General features: G+C 50.5%; 1 protein-coding gene across 1 annotated transcript in view; it reads left to right on the forward strand.

Moving 5' to 3' along the window:
• LOC131216022 (small conductance calcium-activated potassium channel protein) overlaps nucleotides 1-21057 on the forward strand; it is a 92384-nt gene that overhangs the window by 2246 nt on the left and 69081 nt on the right. The window contains exon 2 of the mRNA XM_058210423.1: nucleotides 1124-1222. Coding sequence (XP_058066406.1) covers nucleotides 1124-1222 — 99 coding nt within the window. The remainder of the gene's footprint in view (nucleotides 1-1123; nucleotides 1223-21057) is intronic.

Below are 21057 nucleotides of genomic sequence, written 5' to 3' on the forward strand. Positions count from 1 at the left end.
CTGTCGGAAAATATAATCATTACCCTTTTAAGTTCAGTCATTTAAATGTTCATATTATTAGTTACTTCCCAACTCACAAACTCTTTTCTCCTTTTCGTCATCGTCCGTTTCGAATCTTCCGTACCGTATCTGTTATCAATAATATCGCATTATTCTGGTACTACTACTACTACTACTGCTACTACTAATACTACCACTACGCCAGCTGGTTGCCCGTAGGCGCGAGAAAGAACAGGTGTGTGCATATCGAGTGATTCCGAACCGACGTCTTTAGTGTAGCAATCACCAACTTCACATCGCACTGTGGCAAGCTTTAAGACCGCCGAGTGGCCCCGAGACCATTCGAGACCACTTGTGTATTCACAGGATTTTAATTTTTTTTTATTTTAGCAAAATTGGCCAAAATTTTAGAATTAACCACAGTTGAATTGGATTTCGTCCTTGGGTTTCAATTAAAAACTCAATTTTCACTCAATAGTTTAGAAGACATTAGAGACGATTTTAAGTAACAAAATTCACTAGCAATTGTTTAGCGAGTAGTGCACAGCAATATAATCGGGTTCGAACGCGACTGCAGCAACTGCAGCGTAGAGCCAAGCGTAGAGCACTATCATTGAGCGCTTCTAGTTTTCTGTTCCGCTTTAGTAGCGCCGGTAAGTACGTCGGTGGAGTCAGTCCACGGCGATGTCACGCACTAGTGTGCTTCAATCTGTACCAAAACAAAATGCTGCTTCCACTTGCCACTGACACGCAAAACACACGCCTAGCAAAAAGTATCGCCTAGCGGAACGCCACGTGTTGCGTGTTGAGATTTTAGCGCCAGGTTTTTGGGGTAGACGCCGACCCATCTGCCAAGAACAGTTCCACCAATGTCTCCTTTCTCTCTCTCTTTTTCTCTTTCTCTCTCTTTTTTGCGTTTTCTTATCTCTTCGTTATCGCATCGCTCTCATGCTTTGCGCCTGTCCACCAACTGTCACCGATCGTGAACTAATCTCGCAATACCTGCTAATATCGATGCCGGCCGAACTGGCGGCCAAATTTCTTGCTGGACCTCTGCTCTGCTGCTCCACATTTCGCAACTAAAACACTGTAACCCACCCACCAATCCCCGCGGGTTCGAAAGGGTGTGCTCCTCTGCCCGCAGACCCTGTCGCAGAGCCGGCGATCGCGCCTGCGGCGAGCGTTCACCGAGGCGACCAACGAGATGGCCTACGCCCGAACGGTACGGACTTTGAGACGCTTCACTTTTACCACTTCACTACACGTATTTGCGTATTAGTCCTCCCTGTGTGTTTTTGCTTCAAAAGCCTGTTTGTCGTTCCTGGCGCACGAGTTGATTCGGTAGCGTTGTTGTTCCCCCCCGGTTCCCAGTTGTATTCGGTGGCGATCTACGATCGTCGCCAGTAGAAGCAAGAGTTTTAGTGGTAGTTAGTCCGGTTGACTCCAGCGTCCAGTGGAGCAGCCGTTGTAGCTCTGTAGCTTTGGTTCTTTCGGTAGCTTTGATTCTGTCCTGTTCGTTTCCGCTACTAGCGATAGCGTCCGTAGCCGTGTCCAGTAGTCCAGTGAGTCCCCGCTGCTTATGGTGGAGTGTTTCGGGAGATTTCCCCGTATGTTTCCTAGTTTTATGGCACTCATCATTTAGCCCCATATTTCCAGGAGTCACCCGTTAGACTAGCTACGAAGAAGAGCATGTCCTCTTGGTACGGCTTGTAATGGTAGTTTCGACACTCGTTTCCGCTTGTTCCGTAGCGTAGCCCAAGAGTTGTGGTTTATTATTTCTTCTAGCCATCTTAATGCACCGCCAGTACGAAGAAACAGCAGTTAAAGGTTCACAGAATAGCATGAAAGATGAACAACTTACTCTATGAATTCTTGTTTACAGAAGTTTTGCGGTTTAAACAAGGTGCTCCTTGAAGGCTCCTTGAAGGGTTCACGAATCCGTAATCCCGTAAACGCCAGATGTTCCTTCACTTGACTTTTCGCCTGCACTTTTCAACTTGTTTCGACGTCATTAATCACGGATCCACCGGTTGAGACGAACCGAGCGTATAATTATACGAACGTTCCAAGAAGCCCGGTCCCGGGGCCATCCCCGTGGCCTGTCGATAGCGGCTTATCCTTTCGGTTGATTTGATTAAAAAACTTTCCGCTCACCCGCGGGAAGATAAAATCGGAAACAAAGTTGAAAATTAATCTCTTCGTGTGCAGCATTTCGCGGCCACCGTCAAGTCCGTCAAGTCATCGGCTTGATCGACACACCGCGGTGGGCCACGTGCGTGAAGTGAGAGCAAGGTCCCGACCAAACTGACGTCCACGAAAGACAAACTTTGCGCTCGTGACTAATTTTCAACCAGAGACTTCCTGGCGAACCTGGGGAGTTTTTCTCGGTTCCAACGTCCGTGTCCTGCCGTTGCACCGTTGCAGCAGTGTACCCCGGTGGATCATTAATTGATATCTGGAGTGCAGGAGGATGAGCGCGAACAGAGAACAACTTTTGCTCCCAATCGCTAGGCGACAAGGCGTCCATTTTAAATCGGCACTCATAAATAAACCGGGCGGGATCGGAAGGATTCAGCAGCTCCGGTTTGCCTGTGGTTGCCCCAGGGCCGAGGCTTATGAATTTTTGATTCAAGCACCAGACCAGACTCGGTTGGGGCATCGGTCGCAGATTGAAAAGGTGCAGAATTGAATTGCTCGTTCGCGATGCAACCTCGGCAAGAGGCAAGAGCTTTTACTTTCCGAGTGCGCTTCTGCTAGGGGGACTTTGCCACAAAACGTCGTACGTGATTGCCACAGACGACGACGAGGGACGATGGCATCGACAAACTTTGCAGATGCAGATTGAACCCGATTTAGTCTTATCAGGGTATTAGGCGGTCACCGGGAGCCGGCGATGTAAGCTGTTGGTCTGTGGGACTTTAAAACAAAACGAGATCGGGTCTCGGCGGCCGAGATTGGCGTGATTGAGCCCTGACACCATTGTCACTGATTGGTTAATCTGGGGAAGCTTTTCATAATCCTTTCATGGCCAAGTGCTCAGATTCTTGTTCTAGAGATTTAATAATAGTTTGAAGTAGCAGAATTTCACAATCCTGAAAAGTATTACAATAACACCTTCTCCAACTGGTAAATTAATGCGAGTATTAAATCTTCCATTTACTGACTTTAGCTTAACTGCCTACACCTTCGAACCGTTCCATTAAGAGTCACATCGATCGATCGGCTGAGGAAATTGTATAATTTTTAATCTACATGATTATACGGTCGCAGCGTAAATCAAGAACCCGTTATTGATTCCACAACGGCACGCAAAGGTTAACAGTGCCCGTGAAGTACACACAACACATGCATTGTTATTCAATCATATTCAGAACAAAACCCCCGAAACGAGTGGCCACTTAATAATGGAGTCCTTACATTTCGCATCGCAACATTTCGGGCGCTTTCTTTTCCCGCATTCTCGCTCCCCGTCCCCGACGGGTGTTAATGGGCATTATGTCGACAAAATGCGAGGCCATTGTTGAGGACGAGGCCGTTCCGAGGGCGATCCGCCAAGCTGGCAAGTGCAAATGTCAGCTCCATCGGGCCCCGGGCCACGTGTTCGCTCGATTTGGTATTTCCCGTCGAAATCATTTCCCATTCTGCATGATTAATGATGTTATTGGGCCGCGCCGTTCTGGAGGCCGCGAAGGTCTGGTATGAGTATATGAGGTACCACACGTTGATCGGTTACCTACACAATTCAATCATAGGCCGAGAACCGAGAACGAGCCACACGAGTCCGCGTGGCTAACGAGCTAAGAGCGGGGAAAAAAAGGAACAAAACTTATGTTTACCTAATGCCTCCACAGGCCCATCGCGTCCCGGCCAAGTCGGTGCGTTCCAAGGGCAGATTGGAACCATCGGCCACCCTGAGGAATGGAGGAATGCACGGGCCGCATTCACATATACATATCGGAAATCGATCGCCGCGTGCCGACTTCTTCTGTTCTAGTCTCCGAGGACTACGGACGGACGGACGGACGGCTGGAAATGGATGCCACGACTCTCGACGGCGACGAGTCCAGTTGACGACGGCGTCGGCAAATGAACCACCAGAGCCATCGATAATCGATGGTGGTGGCTGGTGGTGCTGGTGAAGGCCACAGCATTGGGGACTTGGACGACCGACTGCGCCCGAAAGACGGCGACGTGATTGAGTTGCATGCTAATTGTCAGATAATTAACAACTTGCCTCGTGGCGGCCGGGACGGATGAACTGTGACAAGGCCATGGCAGACTGGGTCAATAAATGTTCCCTGCGCCGTGACTCTTGTCGCTAATGTAAAATGGAAAAGTGTGCCTTGTATGTAAAGTGATGCAGTTCATTAAGGTGATGTTGAATATGCATTCTAATTTTATGTGGCAAAAATAGTTTTCTCCTCCGAGAACCATTTCCGACAGACTAATTTTGGAAAGCACGTAGGTGATTGACGTAATGCCAAAAACTTGGCCCGAACCCTGAGCGCAACATAAATGGTTATTAAAAGGCGCAAAAAACACACATAAAACCGGCGACACATGAGGCGCACCGGCACACAACATAGTTTACCGCCGGCGGTGGGTGGTTTTAATGGCCACCTTCGCTTCTGGTTTTCGCTTTCGCTATTTAAACATCGCTTCGGCTTGGCGGGGTTTTGTTTTTGGCACGCCACTTGCATCTGGCGAGACTGGCGAGGGATGTTTTCGGCAGAAGAGCTAGCAAAGGTAGCCGGGCCGGTGGCCGGGAATGGCGCCAAGTGGGTCCCACGCAGCTGTGGATGTAAATATTTGCCGACTTTATTATTCCACGCAGCACACGCATACACGCGCAGGAAGGGGAAGGCAAAACAAACAGCCGTGCTAAGAGCCGATCGAGACGAGCTTATTACGTTCCGCTTTGTTATGATCGATTTATTTTTGTTTTTCGGAAAGATCGATCCCCCTACTGGGGGGAAGGTAGGCGGTTTTGGACGAAACATAACGATGCTCAGTGGGACCCATCATCACGCAAATGCCAATCGCTCCGGTTTGGGGTGGCGTGGCTGATGAAGTAACCGATCCTCCGGCTGGACCAGGTTACAGGTGCAGCATGATAAAATTTTGATTTGTCCAGGAATCTAAAATGCAAAAGGGCTCCGAAAAAAAAGCCTTGCGTGTTCGGGCTTCCTTTTTCGGCATGCCGACCGCAGTGGCCATTCCCCGGTGGGCCATTTCCGTTATGATGTGGTCCATTATTCAACGCCCCGTTTGGGTGGCGTCGATCGCGCCACGAGAAGGGCAATAACGCAATTAATAGGAACGCGCCCCTCGGTCACGGCCAGCAAGGACACAAACCCAGCCCAAGGAGCGGCCACACAAAAAAACATTGGCGCTCCGTTCGGGGCGCGTTTGACGAATTAAATATTCATCCGTCGTGACTGTCGGCCCGGATGATTATTTAATTAATGCTTTGTGCCCTCCTCCGAAACGACCTTCGAAGTGGAGTCTTCAAATTAAACTCCCATTCACGACGAAAACGGTTAGCGCTTGACAGGGCTCCAAAGTGCACGAAACTGCTCGAAATGGGCTCGACTCTCAGAGTGGCTCAGAGTGGCACTTCCATCATCTGCGGCGCGTAGCCACCTGTCGCCGCCGATCCAACACCTGCTCGCGGGACAGCTGATGAGTGATGAAACGGGAAGGTTTCTATGAGCTGTTCCCATCTTGAGGCGGAACACACCCCCGGCTGGGTGATCGATTACCATGAGAATCCTTTCACACCCGCCAATTGGGGCCAATTTTGAACACCAACACAAATGCACCGAGCTCGGGCTCTTTCGAGACGATCTCATAAAATATGTTAAATTAATTTATTTTATGTTTTACGATCTTAGGGCCCAATTTATGCTTTCATCACTTCGCCACACAAGGATTCCCCTTCCCCCGGTTGACAGTTACAAGTTGGCGAGTGTCATTTTGGAGCCAAGGAACAAGTTCGAATCGAAGTCACCGCCGCGTGCGTTTACTGACTTACTGACTGACTGCCCGACTGCCTGTGTATACGTGTGAGTGGAGGCACCAATACAATGCGGCTAACGCAATACCACTACACGCAACGACACGCAACTTCCCCTCACATTCGCTCTCGAACCGTTTGGAGAGAGACTTTTCCCTGCGCCTTCTTGGAGAAGGAAGCAGAAAAGGACGACCACCGGCACGCCTGCTCTCTCTCTCTCTCGCTCGCATAACATTCTGTGTGTTGCTCTCTCTCTCTCGCTATCTCTGTCTCCATTTGATGGGCAAGAAAATGTAGATCACAGTGTGATTGTGTCGAAATGGTGGAAAACTATATCGAGAGAAAGCGACAGTCAGAGAGAGAGAGAGAGAGAGCAGAAGCTAATAAGGGAAAACTGTGCTCCCTTCACGACATTAGTTACTGAGGCCAGTCAGTATGTTTGTAGCCTTCGGTGAGCTTCGGTGAGCTCTTCCGGACTTGCTTCGGTGTGCTGTGCTCATCACATCACAGTGCAGTGTGTGGTGCTTCGAGCATAGAACGGAGCCCTGTGCGGTGTGTAGGCGTTCGCCAGACCACCGACCACAGAGCCTAGCTGATAAGAAGGTACACAAAGCCGCACCGGGATCGGAAAAAAGACAGCTGCTGTGGGGTCTGTGATTTCCAAACTACGCACCGATCCGGTGTTGGTGTTTGTGTGGGAATGTTACAACCCTCCATTCAATCGGCGCTCCTTGGCAGTCCGTTATCAGTCCGTATTCGTGTGTTCGCGTGTGTGTGCTCGTGGAGGTGTAATGTGCGCGAGAACCAAGAGAAAATGCATCATCATCATCACCGCTAAGGCAAAGGCCCCATATTGCTACACATTCCGAGGACGCGCCTCGATGTCGCACTGATAAGCTGCTCGAATGTCATCAACCATCCCCGAATGTGCTCTCCATTTCACCGATTTTCCTCCGGCACGGCCACCGAAACTGAGCGCTTTTCGCGATGCCGTTGCGGATGCTGTAGTCGCGAACAAAACCCCGTGATGTTTGATTAAGAAGTAGCAAACTGGAGCCGGAGAGAGAGAGAGATAACACACGCAAGAGAGAGGGCCACGGCGAGCGAAGCCTTTTTGGATCGGAAAATTTCCAAAAAAAAAAAAGGAACGAAAACTATAAACCCGCCCAACACCGCGACAATATGGTTTTCGGAGGGGGTTCGACGAGCCTCATTGTGCTGCTTGCAAACAACGCGAAAGGTTGCGTTTGTCAATAGTGTTGGCGGACTCGACTCCCGTGGTGTGCCGATGCCGAACTCCCGAACCGGCTGTGGGCTCGTTGTGGTTTTTTGCAAAATTTTCACGCTCCCTTTTAAAAACTTCTTGCCGCTCGAAATTGGCACCAAGTAAAGATCGTTGTGCATAAATTATAAATACTCGATTCAAAGCCTCGAAGGTCAACGAAAATATGTGTTGGTTTCGGGGACCCAGCCGCTTTGGTTGTAAAATCGAACGCCTTGAAGGCAGCATAAGTCGCATGGGGGCCCGGCCCAAAAATCGGTCCATTGGTTCATATTTTCCTTCCAAGCGACTCCCAAGGTGCCGACCGAGCCGATAAGAATCGCGCACTTTGGCCTTTTGCGAGGCGCGCACTTTCCCCATCTCAGTGCCTCGACCATTTGTAGCCTTTTTGGTTCCATTACTTGGCCACTTCCGGCCACCAAATTGCTCTCTGCACGATGGAAAAAGTTGTATCCCGCGCTTGGGTGGTGAAAAGAATGCCGGCACACACGAACCCACCAACCAACCAAAGGCCTGAAACTGAACGAATGTTCGCCGGCTAACGTTCACGATTTTGGTTTTTTTTCCCTCGGACCCCGGAGGTGGTAGCAAAAATCGAGAGAAAGTAGTATCAATAACAGTCACGCGGTGGCGGCGCGCCGGTGGTGCTAGAGTGTTGAGTGAAAGTGAAAATAATAAGTGTTAATAATTTAATACACGTTTCGTTAGTATTCCACGGGCACGGGCCGACCGTGTTTTGCGTAGTGATTGCGTAGCGTTCCGACAAAAGGGAAGAGAGAGCGAGAAAGAAAAAGTGAAACACGTTCGGGGTACGAAGAAGCAAGCAAGCAAACAGTAACGAGGCCGGCACAGCCCCCCGTTTGCCCCGTTCCGAGGCCGTCGGCGTCCCGCGCTCACCATTGCCCTCCGACGAACGGCATGCATAGCGAAAGTGTCCCGAAAAGATTGAATAGTTTGTGGAATTTATGATAATTACCCTGGTAATGGCCCAACACTATCACTGTCTTTACTATCTGTAACCCGTAACCAGCTGTCCGTGTCGTTGTGTGTCGTAGTTTGCATCCCACATAAATGGCTAATAATGGCTAATAACCTCACCCTGTAGCTTAACCCTCTGGCCTTTAGCTTAGTTGCGCTGCGCTGTGATGGTAAATTCTATGGGAACTTACGTATGTTGGCAACGAATTGAAATGAAGCACCAGGCGTCTCCATCACGGAAACAAATGATCCAAAATTAATATTCAATTGAGTGCCCAAAGGCAAATGGCTCATCACAATTCAAGCACACAACGAGCTTATTTCTTTGATATTATCTTCAACATTTACCATGCACCCATTTAATGTACCATGCGCCATCATTGGTAGAGAGGTACCATGCGCCTCCATTTGGGCAAATAATTTATTAAAAGGAATTTTATACGATCCCAAAGCCAACCCTTCGTACCGTAAGTTCTCGTAAAATTTACTCTCAGTTCCAATACCCAATCACTCCAGCAACCCGTCCCGAAATGCCTCTGTTATCCTCTGCCGCCCTGTATGTTTTATGTACACCTATTGTCCTCGGTCGGTCCACCTTTCTATCGCTGTCTGTCTGTTTGGCGAATTTTGTCCCCGTTTACGGTACGGTACACAGTTCCCCACACACAACATTTTGGAGGGAGATGTTTCAACCGTTTCTTTGTCCCTTCGTGTGCCCTCGGTCATTCGGCTGTGTTGCTAGAGAATCCTTTCGGCGGCACACACAAATGACCTGTGCTGCGTCGTGCAGTAATCACGTCCGTCACGACATACACGGCCGCCCCGTTATGGATTATTGATTACGAGGCCCCAATCATATCCGAGGGGCGACAGGGACCATTCGAGCGGAATGGTCCTTTTGCTGCTTTAGTCCCTTCCATTAGGGCGTGCGTCCAGCGAGAATTTTAAAACCTTTCCAACGTTCGCCATTTTCGGGGTCCTTTTGTAATGGCAGGAAAAGACTGCCCACACACATTTGCTAATCTACGATCCGATACCCCTGATGGATCCATCACTGATTGATCGCTGAAATCGGATCCATTGTGGGTCGATTTCGGTACAGGCTCTGGCTCATTGCATTGCGAATGGGGAAACCTTTGTCCTTGCATTGAATGTGCCGTCCGATGCGTCCGGGTTGCACTGGGCCCCCTAATTAAATTCCCTTTGCATTCCAGATGCCAACAAGCATTGTCTTTTGACTAGTTGCGACTTGCGACAATCTAATTGGCAAACGTCTCCATCATCATCATCGGGAACCAGCACCAGGGAAACGAGTTCTCAAGCACCCATTAGGCTTTGATGTAATTAAAGGGCAAAACATCAACATCACCCTCCGCGTCCTCCGTGTGCTGGTCGAACAAGTGCAACAAATTCATTAGCATCCCACCTGACTTTGCAATTAATTTGCCGCCGGCGCTCCAGGGTGAAGGACGTCCGTCACTGCGTCGCTCACACGACGATGTCCGGCGCCCGGTTCCCGGCCCGGCCGCCACCCGGACCCGTGGTAGTCTGTCAAGTTGATTGGTGTTTGCGCACACACGTGAAGCGCACGGAAGGGAAGATCAAATAACTACGGCTGCGGCGGCGCTAATCGATGATGTTTAGTGTGCAGTCTTGGCCCAGCCAGCCAGCCAGCATCTTCGGCATGTTTGGCCCACCACGGTGCTCCCGGCCGCCGGCCATCCAGATTCACGGGGCGGTGCTAAAAATAACCCTTTTATTAGCCACGGACCTCAACGGCCAAGGCGGCTGAAGGGGACGGCTACCATTACACACGCGACACGCGGCGAAGTGGGGCGGGAAAAACACGAGGAAGAAGACACGGACACACGGCGACTCTCGAGCGGGAAAAATAAAACACACCGCGTGCGCGAGAGTCTCATACTAAATATACCACACTTTGGCCCACCGCGATCCGGTTGGCGGGAACGTGAGGTTGTGACGAGTCAGCTGTGGGTTCTTCAGGGAGCCTTTGGCCCTCCGTCCTCTCTTCCAGCTGGGCCCCCCTCGCTTCCCGGTCCCGGGCGACGGTGGGTCGACCTATTCTCGGCCTTCGAGCGGCCGTCGCCGCAGGATCTCGCCAAAAAATTTCCGCTACATCGGAGACGGGCGGGGCGGGGGGGCGGTGCGATTCGCGCGGCCCACTGGCGCGCACCCCACACACAAAAAAGTTTAAAAATAACCCCTCCAGTAGCGATTCCGCACTTTAACTACTCACTCTCTAATCGTTCACGGCGAGCGCCCGGGCGCTCTGGCACCCTCTGTCCGCCTCTAATCGTCTGCAGATCCTCCTCGATCGCGATCGCGAGGATCGTAAAGAGTTGGAGTGGAGCGGTTCAAACGGACAGTGAAACAAAGCGACGCAGGGACGCAGGAACGCGCAGAAGCTATGATGCGCTCGGCGCGTAGCAGTGTCGCCCATCAGCAGCAGCAGCAGCAACAGCATCGCCGGCCTACGGACCTTTCCCGACACGTACATTAATCACAGCGTGTAAGAGTGTGTGCGCGCGTTGTGCCTGTGTGTGAGTGGTCCTGCAGCGCGGGTCCTGTGGCCAGTCCCGGTCGGATGGTGCGACCCCCCCGATAAATGTCCGCCATCTCGTAACACAAGGTGACTGTTTGACAAACTTCTTTCCTACTTACTCCGTTGCTCCATTTTTGGCCGCCGTTTTCATTCTGTTCGTTCGATTAGTTCCCTTGTTGGTTCCTTTGAGTTCCTTTTCATCTGTTTTGTGTTTTCGATTCAATTTCGCTTCAATTCCTTCGCTGCTTTGCTTTGATCGGGCGGGATTTTCTTCTACCATTCCGAGCGCTCGTTGCTTAAATGAATGTTTGTTCGTTACCTTATTCGACAGCTGTAGAGTGGCTGTTAATGGGTTCCACGTCGTTGGTTCTTTACTGCTTTCGCTTTGCGTTCGGGCAGGGTGCCCCACGCGATCCGCGACTCGCTTTTTTTAGGGTTCGGTGTGCATGCATGACATAGTCGTAAAGTTTACGTTCACTCCGCTAAATACTTAAGCCCCGGCCGTGGGAAACGAAATTCGTTTAAAATTTGTAACGATCGCCGGCAAGCTGTGTGCCGAAAACTTGCCGTGCCGTTTCTGCAGTGATTATTAAATAAATAAACCTGTCACGAAGGGCCCAACCCCACCGAAACCGGGTGGCGAGGTGCGAACGTGCATCCTTGCCTTGGAAGCCTCGAGGAGCCAGAGCAGACGGTGCAGACAGGCATAAGTACTGCCGATTCGCCGCGTTGCACCCCAGCAGCAGAAAGAGAATATGCTTCCGGTCTTCCGGTGCCGGGCCGGGCCAAAGTGTTTGTCGTGTCCGAAAACTTTAGCTCAGGCTCATCGTCGTCAGCGTGCCGTTGCAGTTCCCGGAGCACGATTCTACTGCAACATTGTGAGACAAGGACGCCCGTCACGAACCCAAGTCCCAGGTGCTTCTTCTCACCTTTTTTCGGGGCAGGTCCCCATTAAAGGACGGTTTTTGGCACACAAGCTAGGATCGATCAGATCCACTGATGTTTTTTCGAAGGCACTCCAGTAGCAAATATTATAAAGAAATTCGGCCCCATTGAACCCGCACTCCGTTCGATCGATCTATTTCTGTGCCCCACTTCGTGCGCCATCAAATCGGTGGGGAGAAATGGTTCACACGGGAGAGAAAGAGAGAGCTTCGAGTTTAATTAACTTGTACCTCGGCAGGGCGTGCTTATCGAATCCCGAGCTGGGCCAAAAACACGGACCACTACGTGCCACGTAGTGGCCGAGTCGTAAAACCTGCTCCGCGCAGCTACCGGGTCGCAGTTAATCGGAAAATTAATCAAAAACGGGTCACCGAATCGACCGACCGGACACAATGCCAATGCTGGGAGCTGGGGCGTGACATAGACTCCGTCCTGCGAACGGGCTTCCCTCAGGTCTCGGAAAAACGGGGGTTGACGAATGGCGATGATTTATTGCAAGCTGCCCATTCCGAGCGCACAAATAGCGACTCCCATCGACGGAATCATTAGTGGCTGCCCTTAATTTCTAATTAATCCATTCGGAAGTCGGCAATACTGCTCGGGAAGCCAATCAGTGGACGGGCCATCATCGGGTGAAGGGTGACAGTTCTTTGTCTGATCCCAACTTCTTCGCATAATTAACCGTTTTGTCATCGTCAGCCTCAGCCTCGACCGTTGACCGGATAAACATTGACCGGAGCGGGTTCTTCGGGGAATTACCCAAAAAAAACCATTCGTAAGATCAACCCGGTTTTTCCTGCGAAGGCGTGCGCTGCGGTTACGACGGATCGTCGATCATACCGGCCGTCCGTTGGTTCGTTCCGTGCCGACGAAATTTCTCAAAATCCGTTAACTGACACCCGGCTACATGGCCCATGGCCGGGCTCGGCAATGCTACCCGCTGCTTGGCAGTGGATATTAAATTTTATGTTTCATGTGTTTAATGTAAAATTTACGATCAATCAATGGCCAGCCAGCCAGCCAGCCAGCCAGGGCTTAGTTGAGGTTTCCCGTTTCGTGTGTTATTTTTTTTTATATATTATGTATACACTTTCCTCGTTTCGTCGGTAGCGGCCACCGCCAGAAAAGCAGCTCCTTGTCGCTGTCTGGCCCGGCGGAATGCCATTCGGCACATCAGGTTTCTGGTTTCGGTGCCGCGTGCGTGAGCTCCGTGACGCAATAACTGCGAGCAGACTGTCGGTGATGACGTGGCGAAGCAGAACGTTCCCATCACCAGCATCGTCTGATGTAATGGCCACAAAGCTGCAATAAATTCCGTGCAGCGTGCATTTCTCTAGGATATGATTATGTCGCTCACTTTAGTAGGGTGAGTTCCGACTCGTGTCTGGCCTCGTATCGGAATTCCTATTTAACACTGCTGCTGCTGCATCTTTGCGGCTGTGTCGTGGTACTACAATTATTGGAGAAGATCTTCACCACTTGACCGCGTAAATTGGTTCGTTCTGGGTCCAAAAATAGCAACCAGCAGCGGGAAAGAGACAGCACCCGGGTGTGTGCTTCGTGAGCCGTAAAAAGAAACCCAAAACCGAAACACAAACCATCCCGGCATCAACAATGTTCACGCGATCACGGCGCAGAACAGAGATCCCGGTCGAGGAATAAGCAAACAAAATCGGGAACCCCTTGTCGGCTGAAGAGGCCCCAAAACCGGGCAGATTGATTCCCCAAATTTATGCTGCCAAAGTGGAAACAACCGGGCGGCGGGTGCGATTGGACGGTTAGCTGGGTGCTGTTTAATGTTGTGCACCGTTGCATAAGTGATGGGGGGCCGCGAGTCAATTAATTAGTCATTACGGAGTGTATGTTATTATGGCGCACGTAGAGGATAGGTTCTCTCTTTAGGGAGACATCGTTACAGTCGATGTCAACCGGAGCAGCAACCGAGGCTTGAGCAGTGTGCAAACTTTCTCATTCGAAATTTGGCTCGATGCTTAATGGCGCGGTGTCCGTACGGTGTCCGCTATCCCTGTGCCGGTCAAGAGCCGGCTACAAAATTTGCATAACAAACACTCGGCCCGGCTCAGTAAATCGCAGTGCAATGTTGGAGACCGGTTTTGATGCATATCGATCGTAAACAGAAGTCAATAAGTATTGGGTTTGCAAATTAATTCGTGCGGGTGGCGTATGGATGGCGTTACTCACTAAATATAACCCTTTTTTTTCTTTATGAAATATGTGTTTGATAGCTCCTATCATTACGCATCTAACACAGTATAGATTGTTTGGTCAAAGTATCAACAAAACCTGTTTTAAGCATTTGAACATATCAAGTTTTGTTCCTGGTAAAGTTATTTTGTTCAATTGTTAATTTGTGTTATAGACTTTTTCATTACTGCTTGTACGGCAGTAAAAAGAGATTCCTGTACGGGAATCGTCGCTGGAGATGAAAAGAGGGGTTATTACAACCGAACTAATTAATTTGCAGACCTAATAGCAGTTTTTTAGCAGTGTTATGTTATTTTTAAAATATATTACTAAATGTTTTACAGCAAAACAATCATTTTGATGCAAATTTGAACGGAGCAAAAATAAAACGAAGAAACTATGGAATGCGCCCGATTTCAGCTTGAACATTCCGACCGTCCATTAACGTCCTATATTTCAAAACGAGACTCAACTGTCCGACAAGCTGCACAGTGGAGCGAGAGAAATTTCAATATTCTCGGCACACCGCGGCCCAAACGTCGGTTGCATCGGTTCGAAATGATCGAAACGCTTGCGGCCAGACAGTAAAGCAACAGAACCAGAAACCGAAAGTCACTGTTTCTTCAACAAAAATAAAACCCATCGCAGCTGGCCCAACATCAGTAAGCAAACCTGATCGCCATCGTCGCCATCGTTAATGCGATTCCGCCTGGCGATACTGTTTATTCTCCTCCGTGCCGTGTGATGCATCTCGCCCGATGGTGCAATCCGCTCCTGGCTCACGGCGGACCGGGCGACCCGGAGCAAGCACGCAGCATAACGGCTGACGGCCGGGAAAGAAACCGAACCTGAGGCTGAATAATTGAACTCACGTTACATAACGACGAGGACGACGAAGCCGATGACTTTCCCGGCCGGAACGCCCGTGCCCGAAAATCGATCCGCTTCGATCAGTGGTGGACGGCCGATGGATGACGCTGTAAAATGTCTTTCGCCATTTTCTATTGATTTTCGTCCAATTACGGTCGAGTGGCCGAGTTGTTGCGGTATCGCGCGGGGCGAGTATCGTGAATTAATTAGTACCCGGACCTGCCAGCCAGGCTGGAAGTTGGAGCGGGTCGCGCACGCGACTCTCTGTCGTCAATATTATGCTCCGACCGGATCGGTTGCCGGTTGCCGCGTTTCGAAGCTCACCACCCAAATTACGTTCCGGGATGCTCGTTAGCCGGACCGGAGAGACCTCCGCACAATCTCCGATGGGGTTGCACTTTAATGTCAAGTGGGGGGGTCGGCAGATAAATTGAGGTCTTTTGTTTTTAGCGACTCGTCATCAATAGGAAAACTGATCCCACTGCGCCCATCCCTCCAGATTCATTGCCCATTTCGGTTAGCCACGGTCATCACAGTAATATTAATCGTGGAAAGTAAAATCCCAAAAATGACGAGTCAGAAAGTTGGTCCTCCGCGTGCTTCCGTTTCCGGTGGGTTGGAGATGGAAAAAAAGTTTCAGCTATTTTTTCTCCCTTCTGCCTTCGCCGATTGCCGACGCCACGCGGGAAAGAAGTTGCTCCTTCTCGTGTCGAGGGCTCGAAAGCCATTAACGGCTATCGGCCTGCGTTTGCCCTGCGTTGGAATGTGCGGCCATTTTATGCACCATTAAACATAAAATGTGCATACTCTACTCAGTGCCTCGGGCGGGCAGGACAATTGAGTGCTCAGTGCCATTCACTGTTGTCCGGACCAGCCCTCCGGAAGAAATGGACCACTTTACCCTCGGTCCTTTTCAACGTTGGAATGGCCAGGACCTTTCAGCAAAGTGAATATTCTTTCAATAATGATTAATTGATTGCCACCATCTTTCCACGAGCGGAAGCGGAAGTTGTGAAAAAGGCTATTTAAATGCATGGAAGTAACGTCAACGTCTACTTTACGGAGCGCAACACACTAAGCAGCTGCTGCTGCTGCTGCTGCTCGGTCTCGGTCTGGACGAGTGCTAATCCTGACAAATCGCCCGACGCTACACCGACCTGAATGGCCGACATTTGTCACCCGGCATCCCGTGCCTGGCGTCACGTGTATGTGTTTGCTGATTCGATTTAACCCACCGCCCGCGAGATCCTGGCGACGCTCCTCGTGGGCTCGCGCGTGTGTGGACAAGTGACATGTGTTATTAGCATATTGTGTCACGGCACATCACGGTACAATGTGTCACAGCCGGGGGCCCGTATTGTTCCCGCTACACTGTTCCCTGCGCCGCTACTTGACGATGACTAATGGTCAATCACAAGGGCTGTACTTTTGCGTCTGACTGGCCCTCAAGATGGCGACTGCCGGCCACTTCCTTATCGTTTACCAGCCGCACGGACCTCGCTCATATTTATTTGTGTCATGGCGGCGAGCATCGCCGGCGGACGCTACATAAAAGTTATTATTTTTAGAACATCCAAAGGCCCAAAAATGCCAACCAACCTCCTCGCTGCACTCGATGCACGCCGGTCGCCCGGCGACGTCCCATAGTTGAACGTACGCTATGCTTCACTAGAGTGCCGGGGCCACCACCATCCGCCCCAGTCAGGCATCCGATCCGATTACGCGCCGTGTGCTGTGTGAGGTATTCACGGCGATGATTCTCCGCCAAACCCAACAACCCAAAACACGAACCATTTTGTCTCGGATGGTGCTGGCGCTGGGAACTGCTGTGTAAGACGCACGCAAGGGCGCTGCTTAATTAAAATACTCGACAACGCGAAACATAAATGGCGCGGCGCAACAATGCAACCGTCCTGCAGGCTCGGGTCGGGGCTTTCACTTGGCTGTAATTAGTTTAATTCCGTCGTCGTCCGTCGCTTAACGATGGGCAAATAGTTGCCAAAAAATGAAATTATTTCCCGCCCGAGGTGAAGACGTCGCCACAGCATCACCGGGCCGCGCTAATCGACCCTTTAAAGATGGTGTTCTTTGAGCGAAAGGTGCGCGTCTTGGACCACCAACCAACGTGAAGGGTTAACGAGGCTTATGATAAATGATGTTAATGATGGTGGTCTTACAAAGGCGAATCCGCGGGCGACGGAACTATAAATCATAAACTATCACGTGTCATGTAAAGCATCATCCTTTAAATAGCCAACCACGACTGTTTTAAGGGATGTTTTTCTGTTATTTAAATTGACTGAATGAATTAAACCAATTATGAATATTTGAAGCACCTTTCTGAGGGATGAAAGTTAGATCATCATGGGGCAAGTTTGTGCAATAAAAATAGTTCCCGATTTATGTCTTCGGGTCTCGAAATGGCTCGAAAGCACCATTTGCGGGTCCCTGCCCTGCCAGCTTTAATCGTCCCGAACAAAAACGATCAAAGTTCGAGCTCCGAAGTGACTAAAATGGCTTCAAAAAAATAGTCGGACAAAACTTTTCAGTTGAATTTTTAAGCAAAAAACGCATGTGTCAGTGCCGGGGCCGACCACACGGAGACTTCCTATGGCTTGCGGGTAAAGTTATCCCGGCTCCGGCGGCTCCGACCATAAACCGGCCGGTGAGCAAAACGGGGACAAACCAGCGCCCAGCGCGGTTCTACGTCTTCATCGGATTTCTTGCGGACTTCTTGTGGCGAACCCGCAAACCGAAGAAAAGAAAAAAAAACTCCCGGCGCGAAGTAAATCACGTCGGTCGGTGGGCTTCAGGTGCCTGTGTGGCCCGAAAGTTTTACGCTCAGGTGCGGCTTGCACGAAGAAACCCCACCAGTGTCCTACAGCAGGGAGGGGCCACAGAGACAGTTCTGTCGGTAGTTTGCAGTCGAACAAGTGTGCAATTCTTGTTGGGACCCTAGGAAGAAGTGAAAATAATCAAATAAAACGGAGCGAACAAACAGCCCAGCCCGTAAAGTAAATAAACACATCAACAAGCAGCTCAGCAAAAAGTCGGCCGAAAACTCGCGCGACGAATCCTTGACTTGGCCTGCGACGATTCGACGTGGGGCAAGAGATGCGTAAAAATAGACGCAGCATCAAACGGCCCATTGAGCGGCCGTGTGATGTCCCCGATCTGGACGGCCGAAAAGGCGACCAAAAATCATAATCCGTCGGCCGAAATCGCCCGGAATGGAAAAACTTTTTCGGGCGGGGGATTAATATTTTTTGAACGAGTTTTAGCCGCCGGGGGCCAGCCGAACGTGGGTCGACAACCTTGCGGGCGGGCGTGATGATGGCATCGGAAAATTTATGGCATCTTCGCAGTGTCACTTTCGTGACGGTGCCGGCCGCTCGCACCGTAGTTGTCAATAATTCCATAAAACTTTACCGAGCCGGGCGTGCGAGACGAAGAGAGCGAGAGAGAGTGAATGAAACAGACAAGGTTAATTTATCGTTCCGTTTTTCGTTGGCCCAACCCATACGGCCCTTAACACTCCTTGCGATGGATTACCTAGGCCAAGAAATGGGCGAATCGAAATGTAGCACCATTCTGTCAACGGATCCCAATACTTACAAAACGTCAACTGGAAACGTCATCGACAAAGACACTCACACAAACACACCTAGCACGCACGTGCCACGCACTGTTTGGGGACACACTGGGGAAAGAGTGGCCGCGGCCACGGACATCCGGAGATCTCCGAGGGGGTCCATCATCACCCTCATCAGCAGCGGGGGCAACGGCAGTGGCGCTGATCCCCGGGCCGAGATAAATGATGTTCCACGCCCGGTACCGCCCGACGATAGATGGCGCTCGGGTTGGTCGTCACCATGGAGATCGGCGCGGAGAACGAGATATTAATAAAACATTTTTATGATTACAGTCTGTCTCTTTCTCTTTCCTTGCCCATCATCATCGGCACCGAGGGCGGTCGAACCTTGGCCCCTCGGCGTTTATAATGGCCCAGAGCCTGCCTGCCTGCTGAGCCTGCTGAAATGCCCCGACGATGGCGAAAGCTACGTCGGTGACGTGAAATCGCACGGCAAACCATAACCGTCGCATTAGGTCTCATATCAGGGCGACGTAGAGCGGATAATGGAGATAACAATTGCTGCCTCTCTCGCTCTCGGCCCACGCCTCGGCTAGCAACAGTTTGATACCGCGGAGATGCGGCAGATAATACTTCCGTCCAGATATGTTGTGCGACGTGGGGCCAATGTTGGCAAAGCACACGATTGATGATCTGGTGCCGTTTGTTCTGTGGTTGCTGTACGAAAAACGGACCGATTTTTCTCTCATTTTCCGAATGGAAACATTTCCGGGTGGTGCTGCGAACAAGATGGTCGCGATCGATCCGGATCTTCTTTATATTTATGCTCGCTTCGAGACACAAACAATGGCGTTGTGATGGTGCAATTACACCCAACAATATCCCTGGCAACGCCATATTGGAATTCTCCCCGATAAGGCTCGGAACCTGGAAACTTTTCGCTGTTTGCAAAACTTCTCGGCGAATCTGGGAGGGAAAGTAATCGAGACACATATTTATCATTTCCGAACGGAATGCTGGTGCAGGTGCCACAGGACCCCACCCCTCTGGAAGATTAGCATAAATTTGTAGTTCCACCGGCCGTCCAGGGGGGAACCTCACGAATGATTTGCACCTACCACCAATCTAAGCCCATCTCATCCCCTGCGCGAGGTGATCATTTTACCGTTGCCACCTGGCATGTTGCTCGACAGGTGAAGTGTCCCGTCGCCCAGCCTTGGGGCTCAGAATTCAATTAGCGTTAAAATTTATCACTCAATTATCCGAAGCAGAGACCGAAACAATGGGAGGATGGGTTTCTGGATGATGTCTCTCCTCTTTCTTATCCAAAATCACTTTACAGGCGCGATTTACACCTCTAAAAGAAGTGGCCCCACGGCCGAGAAACGATTGGAAAAAGTCGGTGCCAGCATAAAGAAGTGGACTGCGAAACGGACCCGAACCGGAAGTTTTGTGGGCCGGCCGACCAATGTTTTCGGTCGGTCGGTGGCTGAAAACTGAAAACTGTTGGCCCGTGAAAACATGATAATTGTTGGGAAATAATCACTTCGGAAAGGTCCTTTTTGCCGGTTGAGCGAGGGCCCATTCGCCAATGTTCGTGGAACTCGGGAAAATTTGCTTATTAATAGCGGTCCCCGCGCAAACAGTTTGCCACCTGAGTTTGAGTTAGTGGACCTTAGGTTTGAGTCGCAATAGATTTTACTCCCATTTCAATCGTTAGACCGTAAGATACAAATAATCGCTTATCCAAAGCATCGTATTCATCAATATTCACGGCTTTTCTGACCATGGGATGGTCTTAAAACTGAAAGAAATAAATTATTGTTACAGAAACATATTACCTCGGGTCACTAACCGCACATTTATTGCAATCCCGCTGAGCTTCAAGCTCTCGTGCTTCAACCCCTTTCGCTTAGTACGCTCAACGCAATCAAAAACCAAACAAACATCAGATCGAATTTGGTGGGTGTCCCGCGGAAGGCGACAGGACACCTGGCGCAATGTCTTTCGACGTACCGTTCCATTTTGCCACCGTTGCCGCTTATCAACGCTGATTCGAGCGAACACAGATTCGATCAGACCGGAAAGGACAAAACACAACATTTGCATTTTACATCAGCGCGCACACCGAGTTCGGTTCGTGTTGAGCGCTGCAGAGCCCGCGTAAGGAAGGAAGCCGAAACGAGCAGCCCAAAACATGCATGCCCGTGTCCGGATCCGTGGGCCACTCTTTTCACTCAAGACAATGTTCGAGTGCTTTGCGTGTAATTTTTTCGTTCCCTCGTACCCACGCTCCGCAAAAAGTGGTCACAAGCCACCAGGCGTCTCCATCGCGCGCCACCGAAAACTCCCGGTGCACGGGGTGGCAAAACGCAATCAAGCAAATGGTAATAAAACCGACGGCTAGATACCGAGGCACACCGGCCCGGTTGGCCACGTTTAACAATAGACGCTTTGGGCGATCCTGAAGACGCGTTCTCGGTTGCCGCGTTTCAGTCGGTTGGGTTCGCTTATTGCCAACAATATTGCTAGCTTCCAATTGGCCACCCGTTTCCACCCGGTTTCATGCTATGCTGCAGTCGTCAATTTCCAAGCTAGGGCGCAAA

This window comes from Anopheles bellator, chromosome 1 (genome assembly GCF_943735745.2).
Source record: "Anopheles bellator chromosome 1, idAnoBellAS_SP24_06.2, whole genome shotgun sequence".
Classification (NCBI taxonomy): domain Eukaryota; kingdom Metazoa; phylum Arthropoda; class Insecta; order Diptera; family Culicidae; genus Anopheles; species Anopheles bellator.